Source organism: Lutzomyia longipalpis, chromosome 4, assembly GCF_024334085.1.
Source record: "Lutzomyia longipalpis isolate SR_M1_2022 chromosome 4, ASM2433408v1".
NCBI classification, from domain to species: Eukaryota; Metazoa; Arthropoda; class Insecta; order Diptera; family Psychodidae; genus Lutzomyia; species Lutzomyia longipalpis.
Window position 1 is genome coordinate 2,784,346 of NC_074710.1, and position 24,276 is coordinate 2,808,621.

The 24,276-nt window shown below is 33.4% G+C and overlaps 4 protein-coding genes across 6 annotated transcripts in view; 1 reads left to right on the forward strand and 3 right to left on the reverse strand.

The window, feature by feature from the left end:
* The window catches only part of LOC129795447 (mediator of RNA polymerase II transcription subunit 1), a 1,235,552-nt gene that overhangs the window by 644,016 nt on the left and 567,260 nt on the right, over positions 1–24,276 (reverse strand). The gene's annotated exons all lie outside the window — the stretch shown is intronic.
* LOC129795738 (protein BUD31 homolog) lies at positions 160–655 on the forward strand. The gene has a single exon (XM_055837217.1). The coding sequence runs from the start codon at positions 160–162 to the stop codon at positions 592–594; it is 435 nt and encodes a 144-aa protein (XP_055693192.1). The 3' UTR covers positions 595–655.
* Positions 650–23,456, reverse strand: LOC129795466 (unconventional myosin IC). 3 transcript variants are annotated; one of them, XM_055836761.1, is made up of 10 exons: positions 16,570–16,769; positions 14,183–14,330; positions 13,978–14,093; positions 12,022–12,092; positions 6,540–6,931; positions 5,536–6,458; positions 3,151–4,024; positions 2,540–2,997; positions 949–1,048; positions 650–888 (listed from the first exon to the last, which is right to left on the reverse strand). In XM_055836761.1, the coding sequence occupies exons 1-10, from the start codon at positions 16,575–16,577 to the stop codon at positions 874–876; spliced, it is 3,105 nt and encodes a 1,034-aa protein (XP_055692736.1). In that variant the 5' UTR covers positions 16,578–16,769; the 3' UTR covers positions 650–873. The 3 variants fall into 3 exon arrangements, with proteins under 3 accessions (XP_055692736.1, XP_055692735.1, XP_055692734.1); XM_055836760.1 differs by lacking the exon at positions 16,570–16,769 and adding an exon at positions 22,820–23,456 and having other exon boundaries at positions 650–1,048; XM_055836759.1 differs by having other exon boundaries at positions 650–1,048; positions 16,570–16,744.
* Positions 8,638–12,009, reverse strand: LOC129795558 (UDP-glycosyltransferase UGT5-like). The gene is made up of 2 exons (XM_055836950.1): positions 9,910–12,009; positions 8,638–9,845 (listed from the first exon to the last, which is right to left on the reverse strand). Exons 1-2 carry the CDS (start codon positions 10,288–10,290, stop codon positions 8,664–8,666), a joined length of 1,563 nt encoding a protein of 520 aa, XP_055692925.1. The 5' UTR covers positions 10,291–12,009; the 3' UTR covers positions 8,638–8,663.

The following is a 24,276-nucleotide window of genomic DNA, read 5'->3' on the forward strand; positions in this document are numbered from 1 at the left end:
TAAACTTAACGAATGTACTGCGCCTAACGACTTTTTAATGACTGTGATTGACTTTTAATGACTTAACCTCACACTATAAAAGGAAATAAAAACAAAAATTCCTCTGTATTCTTTTGTGATTCCTCGTGAGTTTCTGAACGTCCTGGCCGTGAGAAAAAAATGCCAAAAATAAGGAGAAGTAGAAAACAACCACCGGATGGATGGGAATTGATTGAACCAACATTGGAGGAGTTGGAGCAGAAAATGCGAGAAGCAGAAACAGAACCACACGAAGGGAAGCGCATCAATGAGAGCCTCTGGCCAATCTTCAAGATTCACCACCAGAAATCACGCTACATCTACGATCTCTTCTACCGTCGAAAGGCTATAAGTCGTGAACTGTACGAGTATTGTCTCAAGGAGAAGATTGCCGATGGGAATCTCATTGCCAAGTGGAAGAAGTCTGGGTATGAGAACCTCTGCTGCCTACGATGCATCCAAACCAGAGATACGAATTTCGGCACAAATTGCATCTGTCGCGTTCCAAAATCTAAACTAGAAGAAGGCCGAGTAGTTGAGTGTGTTCACTGTGGATGCAGAGGATGTTCCGGATAACGTAGATGCTCACAACAAAGCCTAACCAGAAGTCATTTCAATAAAATTACACGTATGAGGATATAGAGTGTTTATTTTTAAAGAGGAAGACATTCCCAGCATTTTTTTTTCTCATAAAATGTAAGTACAATTTGTTTCTATACAAATAATTTTTCGCAATAACGCATCCCTTACGTCGGCATCCCCTCCCACAATCTTCTGCTTCCTGTAGAGAATGCCTCTAAATCCCATAAACCATTTAATGGCACTTGATCACTCCATACGTCACATTGTCTTGCTCTATTGCCCAGCAATCTGCAAATAAGAAGAAATTATTTCATCCGGAAGGTTTAGGAAGTAGGGCGTGATACTCACAACCAGGAGATTTCCACTCTTGGCTCTGGTAATACTCGGTTGTGGTCCTTGTTGAATTTCAATTGTCCCCGTTTTGCCCCTCATCAAATTGTGCATGATTCTGGAAGGATGAAAATGCCAGGAATTACTTCGGGATCTCATAATGTTGTCGGCTTTAGGATTCTTTCTGGTTTTAGGCTTGAATTCTTGGAATTTCTGTCGTGTACTAGCTTGTTTATTCAAGCAATATGTCTGATGATCAAGAATCTTCCAAAATCAAGAAGATTTTCATTTTATAATTACAAACTTTTCGAAAGCGTTCAATTTTAAATAAAAAACTTCTTGTAAACTTGTGAACTTTTTGTAAAGATAAAGAATTGAGAATGTGTTTAATTTTCTAGCCTAAAGTTCTAGAATCCAAGAGCCGGAATCTTTTATTTTTTGGCTGAAAAGTCTGGATTTTGAAGAAGTTTGAAGGAATTTTCTAGAATTTATTTATTTTTCTAGTTTGACCTGCAGGAATTCCTAGGAACTAATTCTTTGCTAGATTGGAGTTCAGGAAATCATAAAATTCTAATTCTTTCAGTTTAAAGTTTAGGAACTTCTGGAATTTCTAGAATTCAATCATTCCTGCCTTTTTAGGAGTTTCTAGAATTTTTTCTTTTTCAGCTTAGGGTTTAAAAATTTCTAGAATGTAATTATCTTTAAAATTCTAACGTCAAGGCCCGTCTAGCATCTGATCTGTTTTCTAGCCTGATGCTATAGCTTGACGCAAACAACTAACTAAATTCTAACCTTTCTAACCTTAGATTCCAATAATTTTTCTAGTCTAAAGTTCAGGAGTTTCTAGAAATTTATTTGAATTTGTATCAAAGTGCAATGAAGAATAATTCTAGAAATTCTTGAATTTTAGTCAAGAAAAATGGTTAGAATTTAGAAATCTATGAATCCTAGACTAGAAAAAAATATGAAGTTTAAGATTTTGTAGATTCTAATCATTTTTTTAGCCTAATTTCTTAGAATTCGATTTTTTTTTGAATCCTATTTAATTTTTTATTCCAATTCCATTCAGTTGCAAATTTTTAAATTTCTAGAAACTAACTTATTTTGCAGCTTAAATATCTGTTTTGGTTGTTTTACTTTCAAACAATAGGACTTGGAAGTTTCACAACACAATAAAATCTACCCCAAGACCTCAAGAACTAAAATGAATTAACTTTTCTATCCAAATAATTGAAGAAGTTTAAGAATAAAGTGTTTATAATTAACTTTAACTGGAATTTAACGTTTTTTTTCATGTGAAAAGCAATCAAGCATCTTTTGCTGATTCTGTTAAATTCCACAAATAGAATATAAAACATTAAATTCATTCTTAATTTGTTCAAAGCTCGGCGCGCTTTGAATGAAAATTCTCACACAGCTATTAACACCCAATTGAGATGTTTCTCTCTCTCTTTCTCGTTTTTTTTAAAGATGCGCTTCGTGAATCATTTGATTTTCTGGGTCAATGAATTTCGAATTTTTTCTTCTCTTCTGACACGAACAGGTGCAAAATGATCAATAAAAAAATGCGAATCTAATAAAACGAAAATTAATGAATGAATATACTCACGATCCAGTGTCGACAATTGTGAGGATTTGCCTCTTTTTCGTTACATCCAAAATCCAGATGCAGCATTCAATGATCTCGGGGACGGTGACAATGAGATCTCCTTTGTCCTTCTTCATTTCTGGGGGAATTCGAATTATTAGCACATTGTCTGCCTCATTGGAGATGACAAAGTCAATTTTATCGAGTGGCAGCCGATGTTTCTGCTTGTAGGTCTTACTATCGAGCACATAGAGGGCCTTTTCGCTGAGAAGGAGTATCCTGTCGCGGGGTTTGTAGCCACGACGATCGTATTTTGTTACAGCAGTAACGTACCGAAGGGTCTCTGTGCCAAAGTTCATGTGGACGAAATTATTCACCTGTGTCATGTGCTCCTTGCCAATGCGCTCATCCACAAACCAATTCTTTACGCTCCTCGTGTAGTTCTTCTTGTGTCCCCTGAACACACTTTCCGCGAGAACCTGCAATGATTTAGTGAAGTCTTTACAAAATTCGAAGGATGTTTTTGGTGTAATTGTTAGAGTAGTCAGCTTGTATGCGAATAACCTTCGGTTCGAGTACAGAGCTGATTATTTTTTTCTTTGCTTTTCTCGTTGGAAAAGAAATTTCTTTACCTTAAGCTCAAGTTGTCGTTTGCGTTCTGTGCTAAGGGATAGCCTATAGATGCGTGCTAGATGCAGACGATGCATCTTCTTCAAATGATGCGATGCATCAGCACAGTGAGCTGGATAGGTGGGCCAGGTGTGATGGAGAATCTGCTCTGGGAGGTTTTTAGCCAAGCGCAACAGCCATTGTCGCTTGGAGTGAGCAATAAAGGACAAATTGTACTCATTTGGTGGATCATTGCGTGTTATGAAGCCCTTAATGAAGGCCCTAATGGTTGTAGCTGCTTCACGGCGTCTCTTTGCCTTCTGAATGGCCAAATAGCGTCGAATGTACTTCTGCAGGGCAATTGTATCTTCACGCAATTTCAGGTAGATCTTTCGCTGACGCCTACCCTTCCAGCGTGCTTGAATAGTTGCAGCCAGGTGGTGCTTCTGTGCCTGGAATGCATCCTCCGTGGCAAACAACGTAGCTGGGTAGCGAATGAAGATCTTCGTCTTGCCCATGCGAAACTCATCGGGTTTGTAGCCGAGTTGTTGGACGAGAATTTGAACACCATCCTTCGGGGCACCACGATAGTGTGGCCAGGTTTCCTTACTGAGGCACTTGTAGCGCTCCAGGAACATCTCATAGCGACGCCTATACGCAAATCCAGCACGTCGTACCCGAAGATTCTCCATAAGACCCAAATATTTCACTTGATGCAACACAATTTGATCATCAAACTGACCGGATGTTTGCAAATCATTTGGCTTTATGCATCGAATGTATGAGGGTTCTTTGCACATGAGAATTTCCATGAGGTTATTGAGGCTGTTCTTGAATTGCGTCACCGCCGTATCGGGGCGCTTTTTGCTTTGGATTTCCGTAACTGGGAAGCATTTCCTGTGTGAATGTGGAGGAAATTTATTTAAATTATTTTTGTTTTGGAGGAAATCATTGTTTTTTAAAGAATTTTGTTAAATGATTTTTAAGGGTTTTCTTGGCATTTTAAGGAATTTAAGAGACGTCTAAAATGTTTATAAGAGCTCTTTTTGAGCACTTTCCCAGACCTTTAAATCTCTTACGAACAGGAGAAAAGTAAAAATGAACATTTTTTAATGTGAATTAAAAGAGTCAAAGACAATAATAAAATTCTTAAAACAATAAGCAAATAGTACAAAAAAAGTTTTCTTGAGTCAATTATTGCTCAAATAAATTATTTCAAAGATTAATCAAATATCACAAAACTTATTGACCAATTGACTAAAGAATTAGGTTTACGTTAACGTGCCAAACGGATTAGTCAAATATTGGGCAATAACTGATTAATTTAAATATTTGTTTTCATCCAACAATATCAACAATAAATCAATCCATAGGCTTACTAAATATTGTGCAATATTTGTCCCAAAAACAGACAAAATTTGTTCGAATTTTATCTTCACTACCCGTTAATAAGTTTCCTGGCAAGCAAAAATGGCGTATTTTTGAAGGTAAATTTCAAAGGTATATTTCTCACCTTTCCAAAACAGGCAAATTTTTCAAAATCGGTCAACCCGTTATTTCTTGGCAGCCATTTTTGTAAACCTAAGTACAAGTATTTTTTTTCACAATTTCACAAAATTTGACTTCTTGCATCTCGGCCGCTAGTGTACCGATTTTGACAAATAAAGTATTGTTGGAAAGGTAATTTAATTCCCTTTTAAAATCTGATAAATTTTTGAAAATCGGTTAACCACAATCAGAGATACAGCCACTTGAAATTTACCTTTGAAAATACGTCAAATTATTTTACTTATGAATTTTGAAAAAAATGGCTCAAAACTTGATCAAACATTGGTCAAATCTTTTCCAATATAAAGTCAAAAATTGGGCAATTTTAACTCAAACTTTACTTTCTTTCGAATGCTTTTCCTTTCGTTATTTTTTGCACATAAGATTTTTTTTAAAATGAAATATTAATAAAAATTTATTACTAAGCTATTCTTCAATGATAATTAAAAAAATATTGAATGTATTAAGAATAAAACAATAAAAAAAAATGAGTCAATTGTATTTGTAAAAAATCTTTTAGGAATAACAGCGCCCCCTTAAGCGACTGAAACCGAAACTACAGAACCAATTGCAAACTATATTTTTCATGCTCAATGTTGAAATTTGCTAAACTCTGCATATTTATTCTTGAATTGAGAAAATGAATGAAATGAAAAGCATATACAAATGGGCAATTATTTGCAGTGTAAAAGCACACCATGGTTGCAATATTTAATTTAAGATAAAAAAGCAACAAAAAATGGTTAAACTTTGATGTCAAGAACGTGGGTGTTATCAGTAGCACATTGCAAGTGCTACATTTGCACATGATAAAAGATAACGATGCGTTTTTTTCGGGTATTTCCCCGTCCATGACTTACCTTGTGATGCTATTTTCTGTCTCGGCCATGACTTCCTTGAGATCCCTGAAGAGGAGGTCATTGTTCTTATCAAGGAATCCCGTGACGTTGTAGGTCACATCACCGGCGTAGTGAATGAGGCGAAATTCATCGCGTCCCATGATTTTCTGCACAGCCACGGAGGCTTTATTGTGGCAGAGGTAGTGTGGATGATTGCCCAGCTGTTGATTCATCTTGGCGAGGAAGCTGAGATCGGTGGGATCACCAGGTCGGAGGCATTCCTCATCCATGAGAGCAATAATTCCCTTGTACTTCTCCTCAATGAGGTTGCAAATGATGCGATTATCAAAGTACTCAACGGGTTCCCATTCGATGCCCTCCTTGAAGTATTCCTCCTGTTCGGACTTGAGGGTTAGCTCAATGAAGAGCTGTTGGAGTTTTTCGTTGCAGAAATTAATGCAAAACTGCTCAAAGCTATTCCTCTTAAAGATCTCAAAGCCATAGATATCGAGGATACCCATTACATTGTTCTTCCGGCTACTCTGCCCCGTCTTCAGGGAGACATTGATGCGACTGACGAGCCAGGAGAAGAGGCGATCGTACACTGCCTTGGCAAGGGCATCGCGTGCATAAATGGCCATTTCACGGCTAAGAGGGCTCGTTACGACATCCCCTTGAGCATCAATGGTACGATGCGTCAGTGCGTGATTTAGCTTCTCTTCCGGGCATCCGAGGAGCTTGCAAATGGCAGCTACGGACTTTGGTTTGAGAATGAGGGCTTTTCCATCTTCTTCGGTGAATCCCACATTCCCCAAATGCAGCACACTTGCAACAATATTGAGGATATCTCTCTGCTCATCCTCTGAAATCTCCATCACAGACATTGCCCGGCGGATTTGATTGAAATTATCACTATCCTTGATCCTGTCTACAAGACCCTTAGCCTTAAAGAACAAATTAAATGAAAAAGAATCCTCTTAATTCTGGGAGCTTTGTAAACCAGGAGATTGAGATTGATTTCTTACCCCATCTGTAAGGTAGTAGTAGGTGTCAAGATCACGCTTCAGCTCGAGTTCACGCAAAAGATCCTCATTTGCCCCAGCTAGCAGTTGATAGAAGATGTGGAAATTCCTCTCACCGGCACTCTGGTGAATCACTCGAGACTTCTCAAGGAGGTAATTGAGGATATTTCCCCCCTCGGGAGCTCCCATGAAATTAAATTGTACATCCATGTACTTCCCAAAGCGACTTGAGTTGTCATTGCGATTTGTCTTGGCATTCCCGAAAGCTTCCAGAACGGGATTACTCTGGAGCAATTTATCACGGACACTGTCAACTGTGGCCACATGTCCTGAGGCGGCAGCAATAAATTGGAGAACCTTCTTTGAGGCTTCTGTCTTTCCTGAACCACTTTCACCTGGAATTTTTGCAAAAGAAATTTATTTTGAAATTAAATTCTTTGTAGTTTTTGTAAAAAAAATAAATAAGAAAACCTTTGAAATAAATAAAATAAACCTCAAAATCTTTAAAATGGAAGAAAAACTAACATGGCGTCGCAAGAAATGCAGAAGGAGCGCGTCCCTCTTGATAAACACTAGCGCCATTCGCCGAAAAGTCGGTAAGATCGAGAAACTCATTGCAAATGTAATAAAAAAACACACTGAAAATTACTTAAGCATTAAATTACAAGCTTATTAACGCAATTTTCAACGAATTCGCGTGAATGAAGAAAACAAAAAAGCGCGTACTCATTTAGCCGGTATTTGAGTGGCAGATGATATCAATTGATGGCCTGAAATAGAAAAGACCCTCATAGTGCGAGAGATATGTTCTCTTTGGGTGAGATATCTCAAGAGTTTTGCACAGAATGTGATAAGCACGTTCGATTTAATGATTAATTGCATAATAAATTTAATTACTTCCAATACAAAAGAGTGCCCGTCGAGATGCTATCGGTTTTTTCTTCTTTTTCTTTTTCAAACTCTATCGCCACTTGTTGGATGTGAGTTTCCTTGAACTCAAGACGGTTAATTCTGATTGAAATGGTTGAAGATACAGAGAGAGAGAGCGGGCAAAAAAAAAGAATGCCTTAAGATCATTATTCTGTAATTTTGCCATCTTGGCGAGAGTGAAAAAATAAAAAGATTCGCGAAGAAAAAGCACATAAAAAATCCACCTTCAGGGTGTTGTTGCTTTTTTGTTGAGCCCGCGCACAGTTCGTGGCTGATGAATTGCATCCATTTTGCTTTAAATTGTATTTTTTCCACTCTCGCTATCAAAATTGGGTGTGGGATCGTAAATATGTGATGAATACCTATATTTTTTTTCTCAAGTGTTCAATGTTACATAATTTCGTACCATTTGTGATCAGTTTGGATGATAAAAGGCAATATTGTTGGGGGGTGAATTGGAGAGATAACGAAGAATATTGGAAGAATATGAAGACATTACTGGGGGGTTCTCTGCGCACAGTTTTCTTTTCTTAAGTGAAGAGTTCAAAATTAAAGGGAAGATCGGGGCTAATAAAGTCAGTGAAAAATTTTCAAATGTCAATTTCTCCCAAGTTATTAAAATGGAAAAGTGTCAAATATTTATGATGAAAAGTCCCCCTTATCCTAAAGAATTAGTTGTAATTTCGTGATTATCTGATCAGTATTTTTAAGGATTAAGAAATAATAAATAAAATTCTACCGTGTCCTTAATCTCAAAAATCATGCCCTAATTTCCTGGCCATTTTTATTGCCGAATATGGTTGAGAAATTGCAAAATTTTCCGTTTTAGTGGTAATAAATTTGAAATTCCTTATAAAGGAATTACAGGTGAGAAGTTTAGCTAAGAACTGCACTTAATATCTCAGGTTGAAAAACATTACAAGTGACTGAAAAATCCAATAACTTAATTCACCCCACCGGTGACTTTAATTACCCGATGATTTTAAAAAGAAAAAAAATCAAAAGTGGAAAGGGTACAGGAAAAGCTCGAGAACTCATATTTCCCAACAAGTTAGAGAAGAGTAGTCTGAGACTTTGTAGGGCAGGAAATTTTCTAAATTTTTTTGTCTTCTAGAATACCTGATAAATAGCCCTCGTCTTCCCTACGCGTTTCATAGCAAATCCAACACAATTTCTTTTTATAAAAGTATGAGATTTTTATTCCTTTTTGGGCTTTCTATTATGGCTACATAGATATTTATGAATACATTTTCTTACGAAGAATGAAATAATTTTAAAAGTTATGTACAAAGTAATAAGAAAGAGTAAATAGAGGAAAGCTAGAACATCCCATGAGTGCCTGATGAATGGGCTAACATCTGCATAAGGAGGGCTCATGAAGGTCATATTGGGATGGCGCATCACAAACTCTGTCCACCAAACAGCTCGATCAAGAGGATTGTCTATCTGATCCCTGAAGAGTTGAGAATAAATCATTGCGTTCTCCTTGTATTTTGGGTCATTCATCATCTTGACGATGAGTTTCCTGAAGGAATTCCGTTCGATCTTCGTTATGTCTTCTTCCTCGGCAAATCCTGACTTCACGCAATGTTCTATATTGCTAAATTGATCCAAAAAGACTGGAAGCCCTAGAGCAGGGACACCATGCCAAATTGTTTCGTGTGTACTGAGAATTCCAGCGTGGGTGATGAAAAGTTTCAAATTCGGATGTGCCAGGATATCATTCTGTGGCAGCCATTTGCGAATTATTACATTTGAAGGTATTTCAACGTGCAATGAGCTCTTCTCGTACTTCCAGAGGAACGTATACTGCGGTAGAGCACGAAAAGCTTCCACAATTTCCGTTAAATGATCTTGTGCCATCTTTGAACTTTGTACAACGGATCCCAAAGAGAAAAGGATCACTCCATCTTTAGCGGAATCTAAAATATCTTTAAGAAGATCTTTTGGTAGATCTTTAGGGGGTTGAATATGAAGTCCTCCAACTGGAATTACATGTGGCCAAAGTGGTGCAATTTCATCCGAGGCAGGGTGTTTGTTTATAAGGATGAGTTTGACTTTTTTTTCAAATTCAAAAGGATGCGTTTTATTTGGGAATAATTCTCCTCTGGCAAACGATACAGCATTGTATTGACTTAAGATTTCAAGTGAAAATACTATTAAATAATTCACAAATCTTCCCCAAAATGTCGTCAATCTCATACTATTCCTTTCTATTCTAAATTCCACAAATGATGGCGAAATTAAATTGCCCGGTAAGAAGGTAATTGTGAATGGTGTAGCTACACATGTGGCACCAATAATTGGGGGATTACCAAACTTTTCAGCAAATTGCAATAAAAATGTTTTTTCAGAATATTCATAGATAATTAAGTCAAACTGAAAAAAAAAGAAATGGAATTTATTGTCATAAAAATAATGAACTAAAAGGACATTAAATAACCTTAAAATCATCAGGATACTCCAGGAGTTGTTGATATCCAGTGGATTGGGTACAGGCCATGTGAACATTTTTTGTTATATTAATGAATTGAGAAATTGGAAATTCTTGTCCCAATTTAAATGCATCAATTTTTCCAAATTCTTCGTCATACACTCTTTTTGCCACGTCTAATTCAAGATGATGAATATTTGGCATTTTTTTCCCATAAATATCACACGATAAGAACGTAATGTTTTGCCCCCTTTCAGCTAGAACATCAGTTAAGGAATTTATCCACACAATATGACTTCTAGATGGAATGGGGATAAGTACAAGGATATTGCCAGCAATTGAAAAATACGGAAGGATCATAAGAAATGACAATTTCATCTTCATTTCCATCTTTTCGTGCTTTTATAGCCACACAATCCTTGTTTGTTTAATCCTTTAATCCTTCTCTATCAGTTATCCTTTTTATTTATTTTCTCTTTTGCACTTTAAATAACTTTTTTTATCTTCCCGGCTAAAATATTGCTCTTCTGCTTCAATCAGACGAGAAAATTAAACTGAAGTACTTCTTGTTACTTAGACTAAATTCGCCAGAAAAGAAATTTCCTGACAAGAATACAACACTTGCATCACGAAAAATAATTTTTATGACTAAAATATTGTCACGATCATGAAAATATGAGAAAGTAGATAGAAAAAAGTTTCATTTTTAATGTTTTAGTTTTCTAAAAATTTAAACTACTCGCAATGTAATATTTTTCAGAATTAATTTTTTTTTAAAATATTTTTCTTAGATGAAGATAGACATTAAGTTTACGTATAGAAGTTAGCAAGGAAGACGAGAATGATATATCCTTTGAGATCATTCATTAACCCTTTCGCGTTTTTTGGATCATAACGTGAAGCTTTTTATTTTCCTAAGTCTTTATGAATTTAATTGTTTTTACTAGTTAGAAAATACTTGAAATTCATATAGAAATGCTAAAGAAGACGTTTTTCCTAAGAATTATCCTCTAAAAACATTCTTATAATAAATATCGTAATAAAAGAACGCATGTTTTAATGTTTTTATATTCCACGTTGGACGCGAAGGGGTTAACAGAAATATAGTTTTGAAAATATAAAATGTTTCTATTTTTTTTATGTGCTACGCGATGTATTAAATTCACGCAGAATAGGCCAAAGAAGACGTTTTGCTAGAGAAATGCTCTCTGAGAGCTTCCATAGAATAAATATCGTGATAAAAAGAGTGCCATGTTTCAATATTTCTATGTTTCACGTGGACATGAAAAGGTTAAATGGTTAGTTCTGAATGCTCTCAAAAAACATTTTTCCATCAGAACGTCTCTTTTTTGGCCTCATTTACGTAAATTAATCTCATTCCTATTTATAAAAAAATTATTAAATTAATTGAATTTCAAGAAAATAAAATATTTCACGTTTGGGTCTATGTTTGACCCAAAAAATGCGAAAGGGTTAATGAATGCTCTCACAGTTGGTGTGTTCTAGAGACGTTTAAAGACAATATTTAGATTATTGAACGGTTGGCCAATCGGTCGAAACAATTATTTACAACCACAATTTATTTTTAAGTGGGATCTCCAAAACGTTTACCCACCAAGTTTTAGCCTGATCAATTAGGTAAACTTTACCATTTGGTTGGTCTTCTCTTTTGTATGAAATACCTTTTAATTTTATTTTGCAATTTTATCAATTAATTAATGAAATTTTCTAAATTCTCTCGTAAAATAAAATATTTTCTTTCTATCTTCTACCGAAGAATGAAACAATAAGAATGAAAATGTTTTTAATTGTGGAATTATGGAATAAATTTTTTAAATTGTGCTTGAACGTGTCAACTTATTCATTGCCATTGAATTTAATTTCAAACTGTTTTTCTCATTAATTTTTATGATATGAGGCGGTTGGTTTTCATTTGAATTATTTTATCGCTAAGCTGGGGTTTGTTTTTGTGTTCTTAATGAAGTTCTTAGTGCACGGAGAATGCGCATCATAAATTACACACACTGTGCGTGACTTTGAGTTGCTATTTTCGGCAACTTTCGTCACACACACAAAAATGCATCAAAATTAATTTGAACATTAAAATATGAAGAAACTTACCTGAAATTAAAATGCACTGAGCTCTATTTTCACCCGTGAGTGATCTGTAGGCATTGTCACTAATTGCAAAGCTGCAATGAAGGAAAAAGAGAGAGAGAATTCTTTTTAGCACATCTCATAACTTGCTAATGGGCCTTCAAATAAATTCATGACACATCATTGAAAATCCATTTGGAGTCTCACCACAAAGACGCAGAGAAAAAGCAAAAAAAAAAACAACAAAAATCTTTCGTTTTTTGTGTGCCCAAAAAAAGGTGATGATGCAAGTTGGAGGAAGGTGGGTAAAAGAAAGAAGAAATTGTGCTGTAAATATTTCTTTAAGTAATATAAATTCTTGTTTCGTTTTTTTTTTGCGATAAAATTCCACTTTTTCCGCGACTATGCGGGGATGTTTTATTGTGCGGTGATATCGTTTGCCACAATATATTGGAAACCTCTAATTCTATCTGTGATAAGATAAAATGTTGCTTTATCAACACCCGCACCATGGCACAAAAAAAATTTCGCGTGGTTGTGTGACTCCATTCCATTTACGCAAATTTTATTGATTTCCAGCTCAAAGTAAAAGCACAAGGAATCAAAAGAAATAATTAAAAATCAATCCTCGTGCCTCTGAGAAAGTTTTTGAAAAAAAAATTATAAATGGGAACTAATTAAAAATTCAGCACTAAAGCTCTTCAGTCACTTATAGAGCTCGTTTTAAGTTGCTCTTTTATACGAAAAAAAATGCAATAATTTCTCATTTCAATCTTCACAAAAGTAGGTGAGAAATCACCATTGATATCTCTATTTTGTTTTGAATATTTTTCACAAGTCCATCAATTACATGGCACACACATGAAAAATGCATGAGAAATTGCCATTTACTTCCTTCAAAATCTCTTGTTCTTCTTCCTTTTCGTAGTTGTTTGTGCAAAGAGATCATCTTCCGAAAAAAAAACGATGTAAACTTCATTAATGAATGAGATTCACATGAAATTCATCATCCCACATAAGGCTTTATAATAACTCATCTCAATTTGTTCAGTGAATTCTTAATGTTTGTGAATTCTCTCAAGAAAGGTGTATACTATAGCACAGGTAATTTTTCAGATTTATTTTCGTGGATAGAATAATAAGAAAGTTACATGGCAAGGGGGAAAATTTAGAGGCATATGGTGTACATAAGAAATTTCTATTGAAAGAGAAAAGGAAGTTTTTGCTGAATCTATTTTTTAATGTTAGATTTTGGAATAAGTTTTGTGGAAACCTTTTCTTTTTTACAGTATGATGAATAAAACTTTATGATTTGTATGGTTTTTTGGTATTCTGTTTGAAGGAATTGTAAGATTTGAAAGGTCTAAAAAATTAGTACTTTAAAAACAATTTAGCCAAGACTGCATTCTGCAAAATAACAAATTTTCAATTCTTTCTTAAAACTTTCTAAATTGTTCATTTTTATACTTAGGATTTAGTCCTATGATTTCTTTATTTAATCTGGTGCAGAATAATTTAGAACTCAAATGAAATCTCAAAATTCACAAGAAATCTTTAATGGTTCTACTAGTCTTGACTAAAATTGGCATCGTTGGAACAACAAAAGATTATTTTTTGATTGCAACATTTTATAAAAGTTGCTCTTAGTCATTAAAAATATTTGTTCGGAATTAATTCCAACATAAATATTCTTAAAACCTCCGCTAAATAAAAAAAAATGTTAAAAAATTCTTTAAATATCACAAATGAAAAAACAAAAACAAATAAAAAACCATTTTTTTGGAAAGCAAAATGTGTCTTTGCTAAAAATCTTAAAAGTACCAAATTTTTAGACCTTATAAATATTTTGTTTCTTTTTTCCGAGAATACTGAAAATCTTTGAAACTCGAATAGCAAGAAAAGAATAAAGATTTTCTATTGAATCAATTCCTGAATTTAAAAAGATTTGAAATATAAAATTAATTAAAAGATTCTACTTACATATGCGGTGGTGCCTCGAAGAAATGTTTCTTCCTGTACTCAGCGATATCCTCTTCGGAGTAAATTGGTAACTCCTTGTAAGGATTAACGGAAATTAATACCGTCCCTATGTATGTCTGTTCAAGAAGAAGAAAAAATGGAAATAGCCAAGTGAAATTCAATACTTATAAATCAATAGAGAAGGGAAAAAAAACTCAAGCCTTACATAAATAAGATTTTCCTGAAAGCGCTTCTTCAGGTTATCCAAGAAGGCATCTTCACTTTGGTAATCTTCCAATAAGACAAAATCCTGTAGACCAACGATATCACGATCATGGAGACCTCTCTCCATTGTTGGGTAGGCGTAGGATGTTCTGCACAAGAAAGAGATGAAGGAAAAACAATGAAGATCAATAAAATATTTTCCTTTCTTTCTTCCACTCCTCTCGCAACGTTTGATTTTACTTTTTTTCTCAATGAAGAAGCTTTTAATAAATTGCTTATTGCTTTTTTATCGTGTGCGTAACGATGAATATACAAATTTTGGGAGGCCCTCACTTCTTTGATGATTTCTCAGCAGTGATTTTTTTGTGTACAAAATCACTGCACTCTTGCTCTACTTTCGCAGACTCTTCGTGATTTCCGCGCCTCTTTGTATTGAGAAGATGAATCACACAAAAATAGATTTGTTATAATTTCCCAACAAAAAGTGTCTCAACTCGGTGGAAAAATTGCAATTCTAACGTCCTGTTTGTCTTGATTTATCGACGACAGAAGTTCATCTTTTAATCAATTTTCCCCAAATTTTTCTTCCACACAAAATGAGGATTTTTTGGGATTAGCGATGAGGAGCCTATCTTACATTTAAAGAGGCCGATAATTTAAGAATTTATTTTTAAAGAAGTTAAGAAAGTTTTCTCAAGTCTATACTGATGATTTTTATGCTAATTATTTTATAACAAAAAAATATTAAAGGGAATTGAGGTGACTGCTGTGTGAAATGGAAAAAAAGATTTGTTGTCTATTAATTCTTTGAAAAGTTAAGTACTGCCTCGGATATTTCATACATTTCCTTTTTTTTCTTAAAGATTGCTTCAAGACGTTTATTTGAATACTCAATTTCATTTTGATTTTAAAAGATTTAGATTTATTAATTTAAAAAAAAAAGAATTCTATTCAATCAGAATTTTATTAAAAAAAAAATAATAAGAGAAGAATCTAAAAAAGTCTGGTTTGTAAAAGGGTTTAGGTGCCCTTTACAATTTTTATTAAAGTTAAAGGACAAGTTAGAAAATATAGGAAGAATAGGAATTTAATCAAATTAAATAGGTTCAATCCAATGACTCTAGATTTGAGCAATAATTGCGCTATTATTGAGAATCAATATCGTCGGTAAGCTGATTAATAATGCATAAAAGAAATTATTTTAAAATTTTTTCATTTTACTTAATTCATTAATGAACAAATCAAACAAATCTAAAGGGTTAGACGACTGGATAATCAAGCTTGTTAATCATTTGATCAAATATAGATCAAACATTTATCAAATATGCTATATTTTGAATCAAATAGATAATTAGAAAATTGAGCTTGGCAAAAAATTGATCAAAAATCAATCAAATATACAAATTAATGGAATAGAAAACTAGAAAATTAATCTTGTTAATTATTCGATCAAAATTGGGTCAAATATGGATGAAAGATTGATCAAATTTGGAATTTAGCGAAAATTTCGGAATTTTCAATCGACTGTCAAAGGAACAAAATTAAGCAATTTTAAACGAATTAATCCGTTTAGGGAAATAGTTTTTTTTAAAGAAATCTTCGTACAATTCTTGTTGCTTATTCTGAGCCACCAAATTTCATTCAGCACAATTTTCTCATATTGTACCACTAAAAAATTATTTCTATTCCACCCACTTATGAGTTATGTTCAACATTGTAGGTATTTTACACATGAAGAGAAAAAAACGGGAGAAATGCGACGTGTTTTGACTGTGCAATGATCACTAAACTGTTAAATTTGTGCAAGAGAATAGATTCAGATGGGGAATATTGTTGAGGAAATTATGACTAAATGAGGAAGCATAGAGAGTAAAACATTTTCGTTTTACTCTATCAACTTCTGCACTGATGGAAAAATGTTCACAACTTGGAATTTTCTTTACGCAATCCACACAAAAAAATCATTTCTTGCTGGAAAAATTATCATTTTTCACTCTTATGCAATGATTGTTTGTATTTTTGTCCACTTGCTTCTCAATTCAGTGACTCGGTGAATTTTTTTCTTGTATTATTGCCCCTCTTCCAGTAAATTCAGGTGACCACTTGAAGAAAATTTCTCAAAAAGTTCATAATTTTTTTTTTGAAATGGAATCAAAATTATCAAATTTGTTCCCTGTGTGTCTTTATCAAAGATTTTGTGAAGTAAATAAGCAATTTGTGTGGACACTGCCTTTGAATTTCCTTGTCTGGTGTTTCCATCTGCGAATTTTTCTTTTGCCCGACTTTTTTCTACGATAAATCATTCACAGGTAGACACTTGAGAAAAGTCCCCTCGAAATGTTGATTAAATTTTTTTGCTTTTGAGATTTGAACAGATGATATTATTACCTATCCATTGTTGAGGGTATTTAAGGTGATGAATTTTCAAAACAGATTTTCACTTTTCGATTTTTGAGAAATAAAACTACGGCGGAAAATCACAACGTCGCAGAGAAATTAATTGAGAAAAATCCAATTGCGAACCGCTTTGAGGCTACAAACTCACTAAACTTTGCCTTCTTATGGAGGTTTTGAAAGCACTCCCAGCAAGACTGAAAATTATCAATATTTCCGATAAAGTTGGTGGCGAAAAAAATTGCCATGTAAGTGTTTAATCGAGTATATAATGTGTGTTCAAATTGAAAAGACAATTCATTTATTGCTCACAGAGACATTGCTTTCCACAAATGTGTTTTTTATGGGGACACTGAAAAAAAAAACTTTCAGAGCAGCATTATCAGATGTTTTGCCTTCTATATTTTTATACTCTGGTCGGGCTGAAAGCTTGTTAGTTTTATTTTAAAATTGATTTGATAATTTTGTAATTTTCTTTTCCTTTGTTGGAATTTAAAGGAGTCTATTCATTTATGCTTGTTGAATGATTTAATTCAAAGATTGATGTTAGATCACCAAAATCTTGCGGAAATATTAAAGAAAAAAAAACTAAACAGGCATATTATCTTTAATTGATTAGATCTCTGAAAAGATTAGTTATAGAAATTTAATAATCACGCCCCCATGGTAACTCAATATCTCTTTATATGCATAAAACATATGCGTCATAGCCTAGATCAATGATTTTCAGGTAAAGATATCCGATTGAAATATTAACGTATTAAATACATTTTACTAGGTGATGTGAAGCATAAGCATCTGTGCTTTTATTGGTGATTTCTCGTTTTTCAAATAATCATTAATTAAATTTTTGATTCAAATGTTATATGCATTACATAAAACATGCTTCAGTGCTTCGTTCAGTGATCTTTGATGGAAAATCAAGTATAGATTATGGATTGAAGCACTGACGCATATGCATTTTGCATATTAAAGATCAGATACAATGGGCGTATGGCTTTTGTATTTTTTAAAAAGTATATTTTTTAACATTATTTTCATTTGATTACAGAGTAAAAAAATCTGTGTGGATTTTCTTAAATATAATTTTTTTTTAAAACTTGACTATAAAAAAGATCAATTGTGAATAGACTCCTTTATCGTGAATGAATTTTCTAATTATCTCCCGATTTCCATAGACCCAATTGATACAACAATTTAAGTTGTGAAACGATCGAAACTATTCTACCGATTAAAACATCCCAATTTAATTTCTACAAATAAAAATTTTAAAAATCAATTAAAAACAAACATAACGATTTCAGCGATTAACCACGAAATTATTCCACGTAGAAAAAAGTGAGAAATGGGGTTTTATTTATAAAATTTCGTTAGACTTTTGAAGGTGTTTTGAAGATGCGTCTCACTGGTGTGCCGAATATGATGAGGGGGCAACCAATTAATTTGTGAATGATCCAAAATGACATGAGTTTTTGATGGAAATGTTAATGATCCAGAGAAATACTCTCATTCTTTCATTTCCAAGTCCCCCCAAAAAACAACAATAATTTCCATCTCAATGATTAAAGTGACATTAAGACCATTAAGAGAGAAAAAAAAGAGAAATGTGATTATTAAAATTGAAGAAGACACATTTTATTGAAAGAAAACTCAACGGAGAAAGCCATTTGTTGGCAATATGCGTAATTTAATTGTTTTTTACCAACCAATACCGAAATAAAAATTTTTGGGAGAAAAGAAACAAAAATCAATTCTGGGCTCACAATGAGAATTTAATTTGTTTGCAAGAAAGTTTTCTTCTGCAGAACAGAGTTTTAGAGCTATAAAATGACAATTTAGAATATTTTGTAAAGCAAGTGCGGCACATGAATTTATTTTAAGTCTCGCATGTGTTAGTCGCGCTTGCGACTCAAGTTCAGAGAGTTTAGTTTATTGGGTGCATGAACTTCCTGATGGGTGGATGGGTGTTGCTATTTCTGGCGACATCGCTGCGTCTCCCAAAACTAATCGTCTTCCTGCCAACTTTTCGCACCACGCGCAAACGAACCAATTCCAGATGGATTTCTCAACGTATTCAAGCATATGGGGTTCGCACCCACTTGATGTTTTTTTTTTTAATGTTAGATCACCTGAGAGATTATCTGACCATTGTTGTGATGTAATCCCACGTAAGAAGAAGTGATAAGACTTGGTGATTTATGCCCCAAACTCTTGAGATACTATATATAGAGGCTTTATTAGGAGGGGTTTCATTCAAGTGTTTGGGTTTTAAAAAGTGATATTTCTATTCAATTTTAAGTTAGGATCATAGCTTGGATCATTTCTTTGGGAGAATTCTGTGTAGTTTTTTTTTAATTCTATTGATTTACTTTATACAACGCATTTCTTCTAATATTTAAAACTAATTTAAAAAAGCAACAGTTGAAAAAGTTAAATTTCCGCTAGAGGTCTCCAAGCAATAGTGGCGCTATCTACTGTGTAATTCTAAACAAACTCATTTGAAAAAGTTCTTTAATACTTAGCATGAGCTTAACGACAAAAAAAGCCAAGAAAGTAGCTAACAGAGCTAAAAGAAATAAAATGAATCATGTCCAAATTGTCCATCTGTGGGATGTTGAATGTGAAATTTTCTCTCAACTTCATTGAATGTTCTCAAATTTGTTTTAGCTACGCTCCCAGCACGCATGTAAAATAATAGAATTGGCTTCAAACTCAAATTGGTTGGAGGATTTGCGGGATTTGCATATAAAAAACAATGTTTGCAGATCACGTCATGTTGGCTCGATGAGGAGCCACAAGGAATGGCTGTAAAATATTTTATTTATTTGAATGTCTCACAATAAGAAATTTCTGACCCTCGCACATTTCTTGAGTCGCGCACAGTGACTAATCTGTCTTCATACACCCAGCCTTGTTCACCACGAAGTGATTTATAATAATATTCTGATGTCTGGGGGGATTGAGGAAATCAATACAAATTGTGACTAAATGATGACTCAACATTCAATCAAATAATATCTCCTCCCCCCATTTGGATGTTCAATTTTCTCCTCTTTCCTGGGCGATACCAAATCAAGAGAGAGGCAAAAAAATAAATTAAAAGGCAACGCAAATATGGGGAATAATCTCATAAAATTTCCCTGCACAAACGTTTATCATATCCCCCATATCTGACACAATTTATGCAATTAATTAATCTGCCCAATTAAATATTTCATCCACAATTTAATCATTTACCCACAATTCAAACCATTGACATGGCAATGAAAGAAACTTCTTGTTTACAAAATGAAGAAATGTTTATCGTGGTGTAAAATGCACGCTACACACACTCAAGAATCTCGTTAATTTTTTTTCCTTACAAAATTCCCGCCATGAGAAAAATTTCTTTGCCCCTGCGGAAATTGTGAAATTTGACCGTCTTGTGGCGCGAGTCATTTTTCATGCCACACTTGCACCTTGTTCAAGGTTTTCAGTTACATTATTTTGCGTGCTACGTATAGAGCTTTCTTCCCTCCATGCCCACCTGGAAAGATCAGTTAGGGAAGCGCGTGTGCGACAGAAAACTCGAAAAAAAAATTATGCGAATTACACTGTGCAGCAAACTTTGGGGATTTGTGAATTGAATGACTATCTAATGTTAATGCCTTAAAGTTAGCAGAAAGAATAGATCGTTGGATTTTTTTTATTTTAATCAAAAAAATGCTCAAAAGATTTAAGAATAGTTTGGCTTTGCAAATAGATTTAATTTAATTTTAATAGCGTTTTATAAATTTAGAATTTTTGTAGGTTAGAATGGTTACAGCACATAGTTAAAGCCAGCTAAAAGTAAATACAACAGGCGAGCTTTTAAGCCTCAATTTTCCACAATCTTCTTTTTTCTAGGTTAGAATAAGCCTTAGAATAAAACCTTAAGACAGTAAGCCAGTATCTAATTTTAACTAGAATCATTTTAAATCTGTAAATGTTTCAGAAAATCTGTCTTTTAAAATTTATTTGACGATATTAGTTTTTGTAGATTAGAACTGAAAAGATTGGAAATGTTTTCATTTATTAATTGATTTTATTCTGTAGCAAGGACGAGTATTCTAACAAGACCAATTTTCTTAATTTTCCAAGTTTATTAATCAATACTTTCAACTACCTAATTAACGATAATGATCCTAACCTAAGTTTCTAACTTAACCTAAAATATTAAAACGAACGAACGAACTTTATAAATAACAAATGAGTTAATTAAAATTAATCCTTATCAATGTATTTAAATTTAAAATTAAAGAAATGAAATCAAATTTAATAATCTTTAAAAATTTTAATAAATTGCATAACAAGACACCCAAATTAGAGGACATTTCTCTAAAAACTTTGTTGCTCAGTGTAATTTATCCGCAAATTATTTGCCATGAGTCTTACAAAAAAAAAAAAAAAACGAAAACCCCTAAGAAGGGTGAATAACACAGAGAAGACAATGTTTTTCTTTTGACCCCACTCTTATGTATGGCAAATTATTATGCGCGCGAGTCCGAAAACTAGGGGCCTAATAAATAATAATCAAAAAAATTGTTGAGTAATATAAGAAAATAACATTACACCAAACGAAGGAATTAAAAGAGATATTACACAAAAAATGCGAATAATTTCCACTTGTGCTGCAGCACAAATTGACGAAATTTGCAATTTTTCAGCAATTTATGCCTCAATCATGCTTCGTGATTTAATAACTTTCACGCATTTTTCTACAATGTAACTTCCACACAGCACATATTTTTCTAAAACACATATTCCCTTTTTTTCTTGCTATTTGCACACCGAAAAAATGTTCTTTTATGCGGAATTTTTTTTTTCGAAGAATTCTCTTTGTGCAATAAGCCGATAAATTGCAATAGCTTTTGCACACGAAATAGCAATTAAAGGGAATTGTTGAATTCTATATTAAAATCACTTTTTAGCAATAATAGTTTTGCAAACATTAATTCTAACGTCAATATTTTAAATTCTTTTGATAAGGGATTCCAGTGAAATTTGTATGTTTCAGAACGAAAGCATGATAACATTTTTTTATCGAAGGAATTTTAATAAAATGCGGGGGTTTTGGTTTCTGATAAATTCATCATGGTGTGATGTCTTTTTTATGCTAAATGGAACATGAATGAGTTGAGGCAGTTAACATTTAGAAGACGTTTAAAGAATATTTTTTAAATAAAGTTTCTAACATTAAATATAGCTTTTACTACAAAAAATTAAGAAAGAGAAGAAATGATTATTAACCTGTCCATGCCCTATCGTTCGAAAATATTCTTCAGTTTTTTTGTATTTATTTCTTATTTCCAAGATGGAATTAATCTTAGATTCTTTTGAAAATTTTTAGTGCATCTTAAGGAATAAAAATAGAAGAAAATATATTTTTTTGCTTATTTGTTTAGTAGAATGAGATATAATGAATAAACAATTTTGTGATATCTAGCGACGTTTTGATAAATGTAAAAATTTATTTAAATGTAAAGAAATATAAAAATTATAAAAATCATATCAAATTATTTGTCTTGAGCTATTCTCGTGAACTTATTCAATATAGTAAATTTCCAAGGTTGATATCCGATTTATTAAACAACTAAAATTGCTAAAATCGAACCACTTATCCGACTTTGATGAAACTGACATTCTTGGAAAGTTAATGATTTAAAGGAAAATTTATCAAAATCGGATTACATTTCAAAACCTAACGATTATTTCTTTTACTTATTCTAATTTACTCTAGTTTCTATAATTTTTTAAGATTACTTTCGTGACTATATTTATCAAATTTTTGCCCAATCTCCCCTATTATAAAAAATATTTTAAAAGTATTTACAAAGAGTCTTTTTTCATAAATAACTACAATCTCTTTTAGAATAAAGAAGAATGCAAAACTTGATGCAACGTCTGGAGTTCTCTTTCCAATTTCGAATCACATTTCAAGCCGGTTTCGTGTTCTTCAGAGACGCGAAAATGGGTCAGAAAATGTCTCGTAAGTTTCTAAAAAATCTTCAATCAACGAAAGTTCAAAAGAGATGCATTTTTTCAGCTTTAAATTATATTACTAAGTGTGTTGAGTTGAGGAGAGTCTTCTTGTGTGATTGCTCAATGTTTCCATCAGCACTGCTGAGCTGATGCCAATGATAATTGAGAAGTTATTTGCTCTGTGGCGTAAATTTCGGATGTTTGGCGTCGAAGATGTAACGACATTACGATAGAAATGACTCACCTGGGACGTTGAGAGCACAATGAAGTGACGAAGGAGAGTTAAATGACCTCTTTTCTTATAAAATTTTGCCTCCTTTTGGCTGCACAGCACACTCACTGCTGAATTCTTAATTCAATTTAATTTTTAATCTTCGCATCCATGGAGAATTTTTTCTTAACACCTCTTTAGTCTTCGTTTTTTTTTTACACCTTCAGGGAGTTTTTTCACGATAATTTCCGGAACGTTTTTCTTGCGGCTGCAACACAGAGTAAATTGTACGAGGAAATTTTTTAACTTTGTTCCACAACTTCCTCTTTAAATTTTCTTCTTTAACTGCACGTGATTCAGGTTGATTTTCTTAATGTTTAAAATTAATTTCCCTGCGTCTTTTAATCGCGTCCTTTGCACTTTTGAGAGTTTTTTTCTTCTTTAAATGTTGGCGGAAATTTGTATTGGTGCGAGAAGTTGGATTTTATTTATAAAACCCGCTCTTCAACGTCTTTTTCTCCGTTTTCTCGCGTGACTTCTTCGCGAATGCTGTGCACAAATACCAGGAAAAATGTGAGGCTTTTGCGAAAGGAGAAAAGATGAGACCAAAGAAAAAAAAAAGTTAAAGACGCGGAGATGCGCGGAGACTTGCGACGGAATTGGCTGCTGAAGTTAAACTGGACGGTGTGGATGGTCTTGCAGAGGCAGAAAGTCAATCGGCACACCGTGCTCAACATCATGCTATTTGAGGCGCACGCATACATCCACACCTAAGGGGCCCCCATGTTTTGGTGTGTGTGCTGTGATGGAGTACCATGTGGGGCTCTGGTGGAATTTTTGTTATCAGAAGAGCTTCTTTGTGTCTTCTGAACCTCTGATTTTCCTCCTGCTTGATAAAAAGATGAAAAATCCTCTGAAATTCTCTCAAGTTTGCCAGTAAAATTATCCCGCTTTTACCCTAAATTCTCATTTCTTCTGCTTCTGTGCAAAAAAAAACCTGCAAAAAAATGTCCAAATGATAAGAAAATTCAATATTTCATTTTCGGATGATAATAAAGTTCTCATAATGTTTCAAAAACCACCACTTGATGTTAATCTCTTATCGACTTGAAGAGATTGCGACAGTCTCCTACTAAAGCTATATATGTTTCTTCTTCTTTCATTTCAGTTCCTCTTGGCTTCTTGGGGATTTGGATAAACTGAAAAAATAATTAATTATGAAGAATGATTCTAAAAAGTTTTTTAATACCTTTTTTTTTAAGTGGGTAAGTGGATTAAAAATAATGAATATTAATGTAAAGATTAAAATTAAAAATAAACGTTGGAAGAGATGGAATATGTGGATTTTTGAATGGGAGGTTCTGCATAATTTTCAGGGGTATAAATTGTAGGATTTTCCATTCAAATTTTTCCGTTTTTTTCGAGTTTTATTTTCTTTTACTTTTATTTGATTTTTTTTAATTAACATTACCTATTAAAATATTTATTAC

What these genes read in the sequence shown, in the direction of transcription:
- LOC129795738 (XM_055837217.1), top strand. Translation starts at nt 160, where the DNA reads ATGCCAAAAATAAGGAGAAGTAGAAAACAACCACCGGATGGATGGGAA.
- LOC129795558 (XM_055836950.1), bottom strand. Translation starts at nt 10,290, where the DNA reads ATGGAAATGAAGATGAAATTGTCATTTCTTATGATCCTTCCGTATTTT. An exon ending in AGTATCCTGATGATTTTAAG is followed by an intron (nt 9,846 to 9,909) that starts GTTATTTAATGT and finishes TTTTTTTTTCAG; the next exon opens with TTTGACTTAATTATCTATGA.
- LOC129795466 (XM_055836759.1), bottom strand. An exon ending in ACTACTACCTTACAGATGGG is followed by an intron (nt 6,459 to 6,539) that starts GTAAGAAATCAA and finishes TTGTTCTTTAAG; the next exon opens with GCTAAGGGTCTTGTAGACAG. An exon ending in AACGACAACTTGAGCTTAAG is followed by an intron (nt 2,998 to 3,150) that starts GTAAAGAAATTT and finishes AAATCATTGCAG; the next exon opens with GTTCTCGCGGAAAGTGTGTT.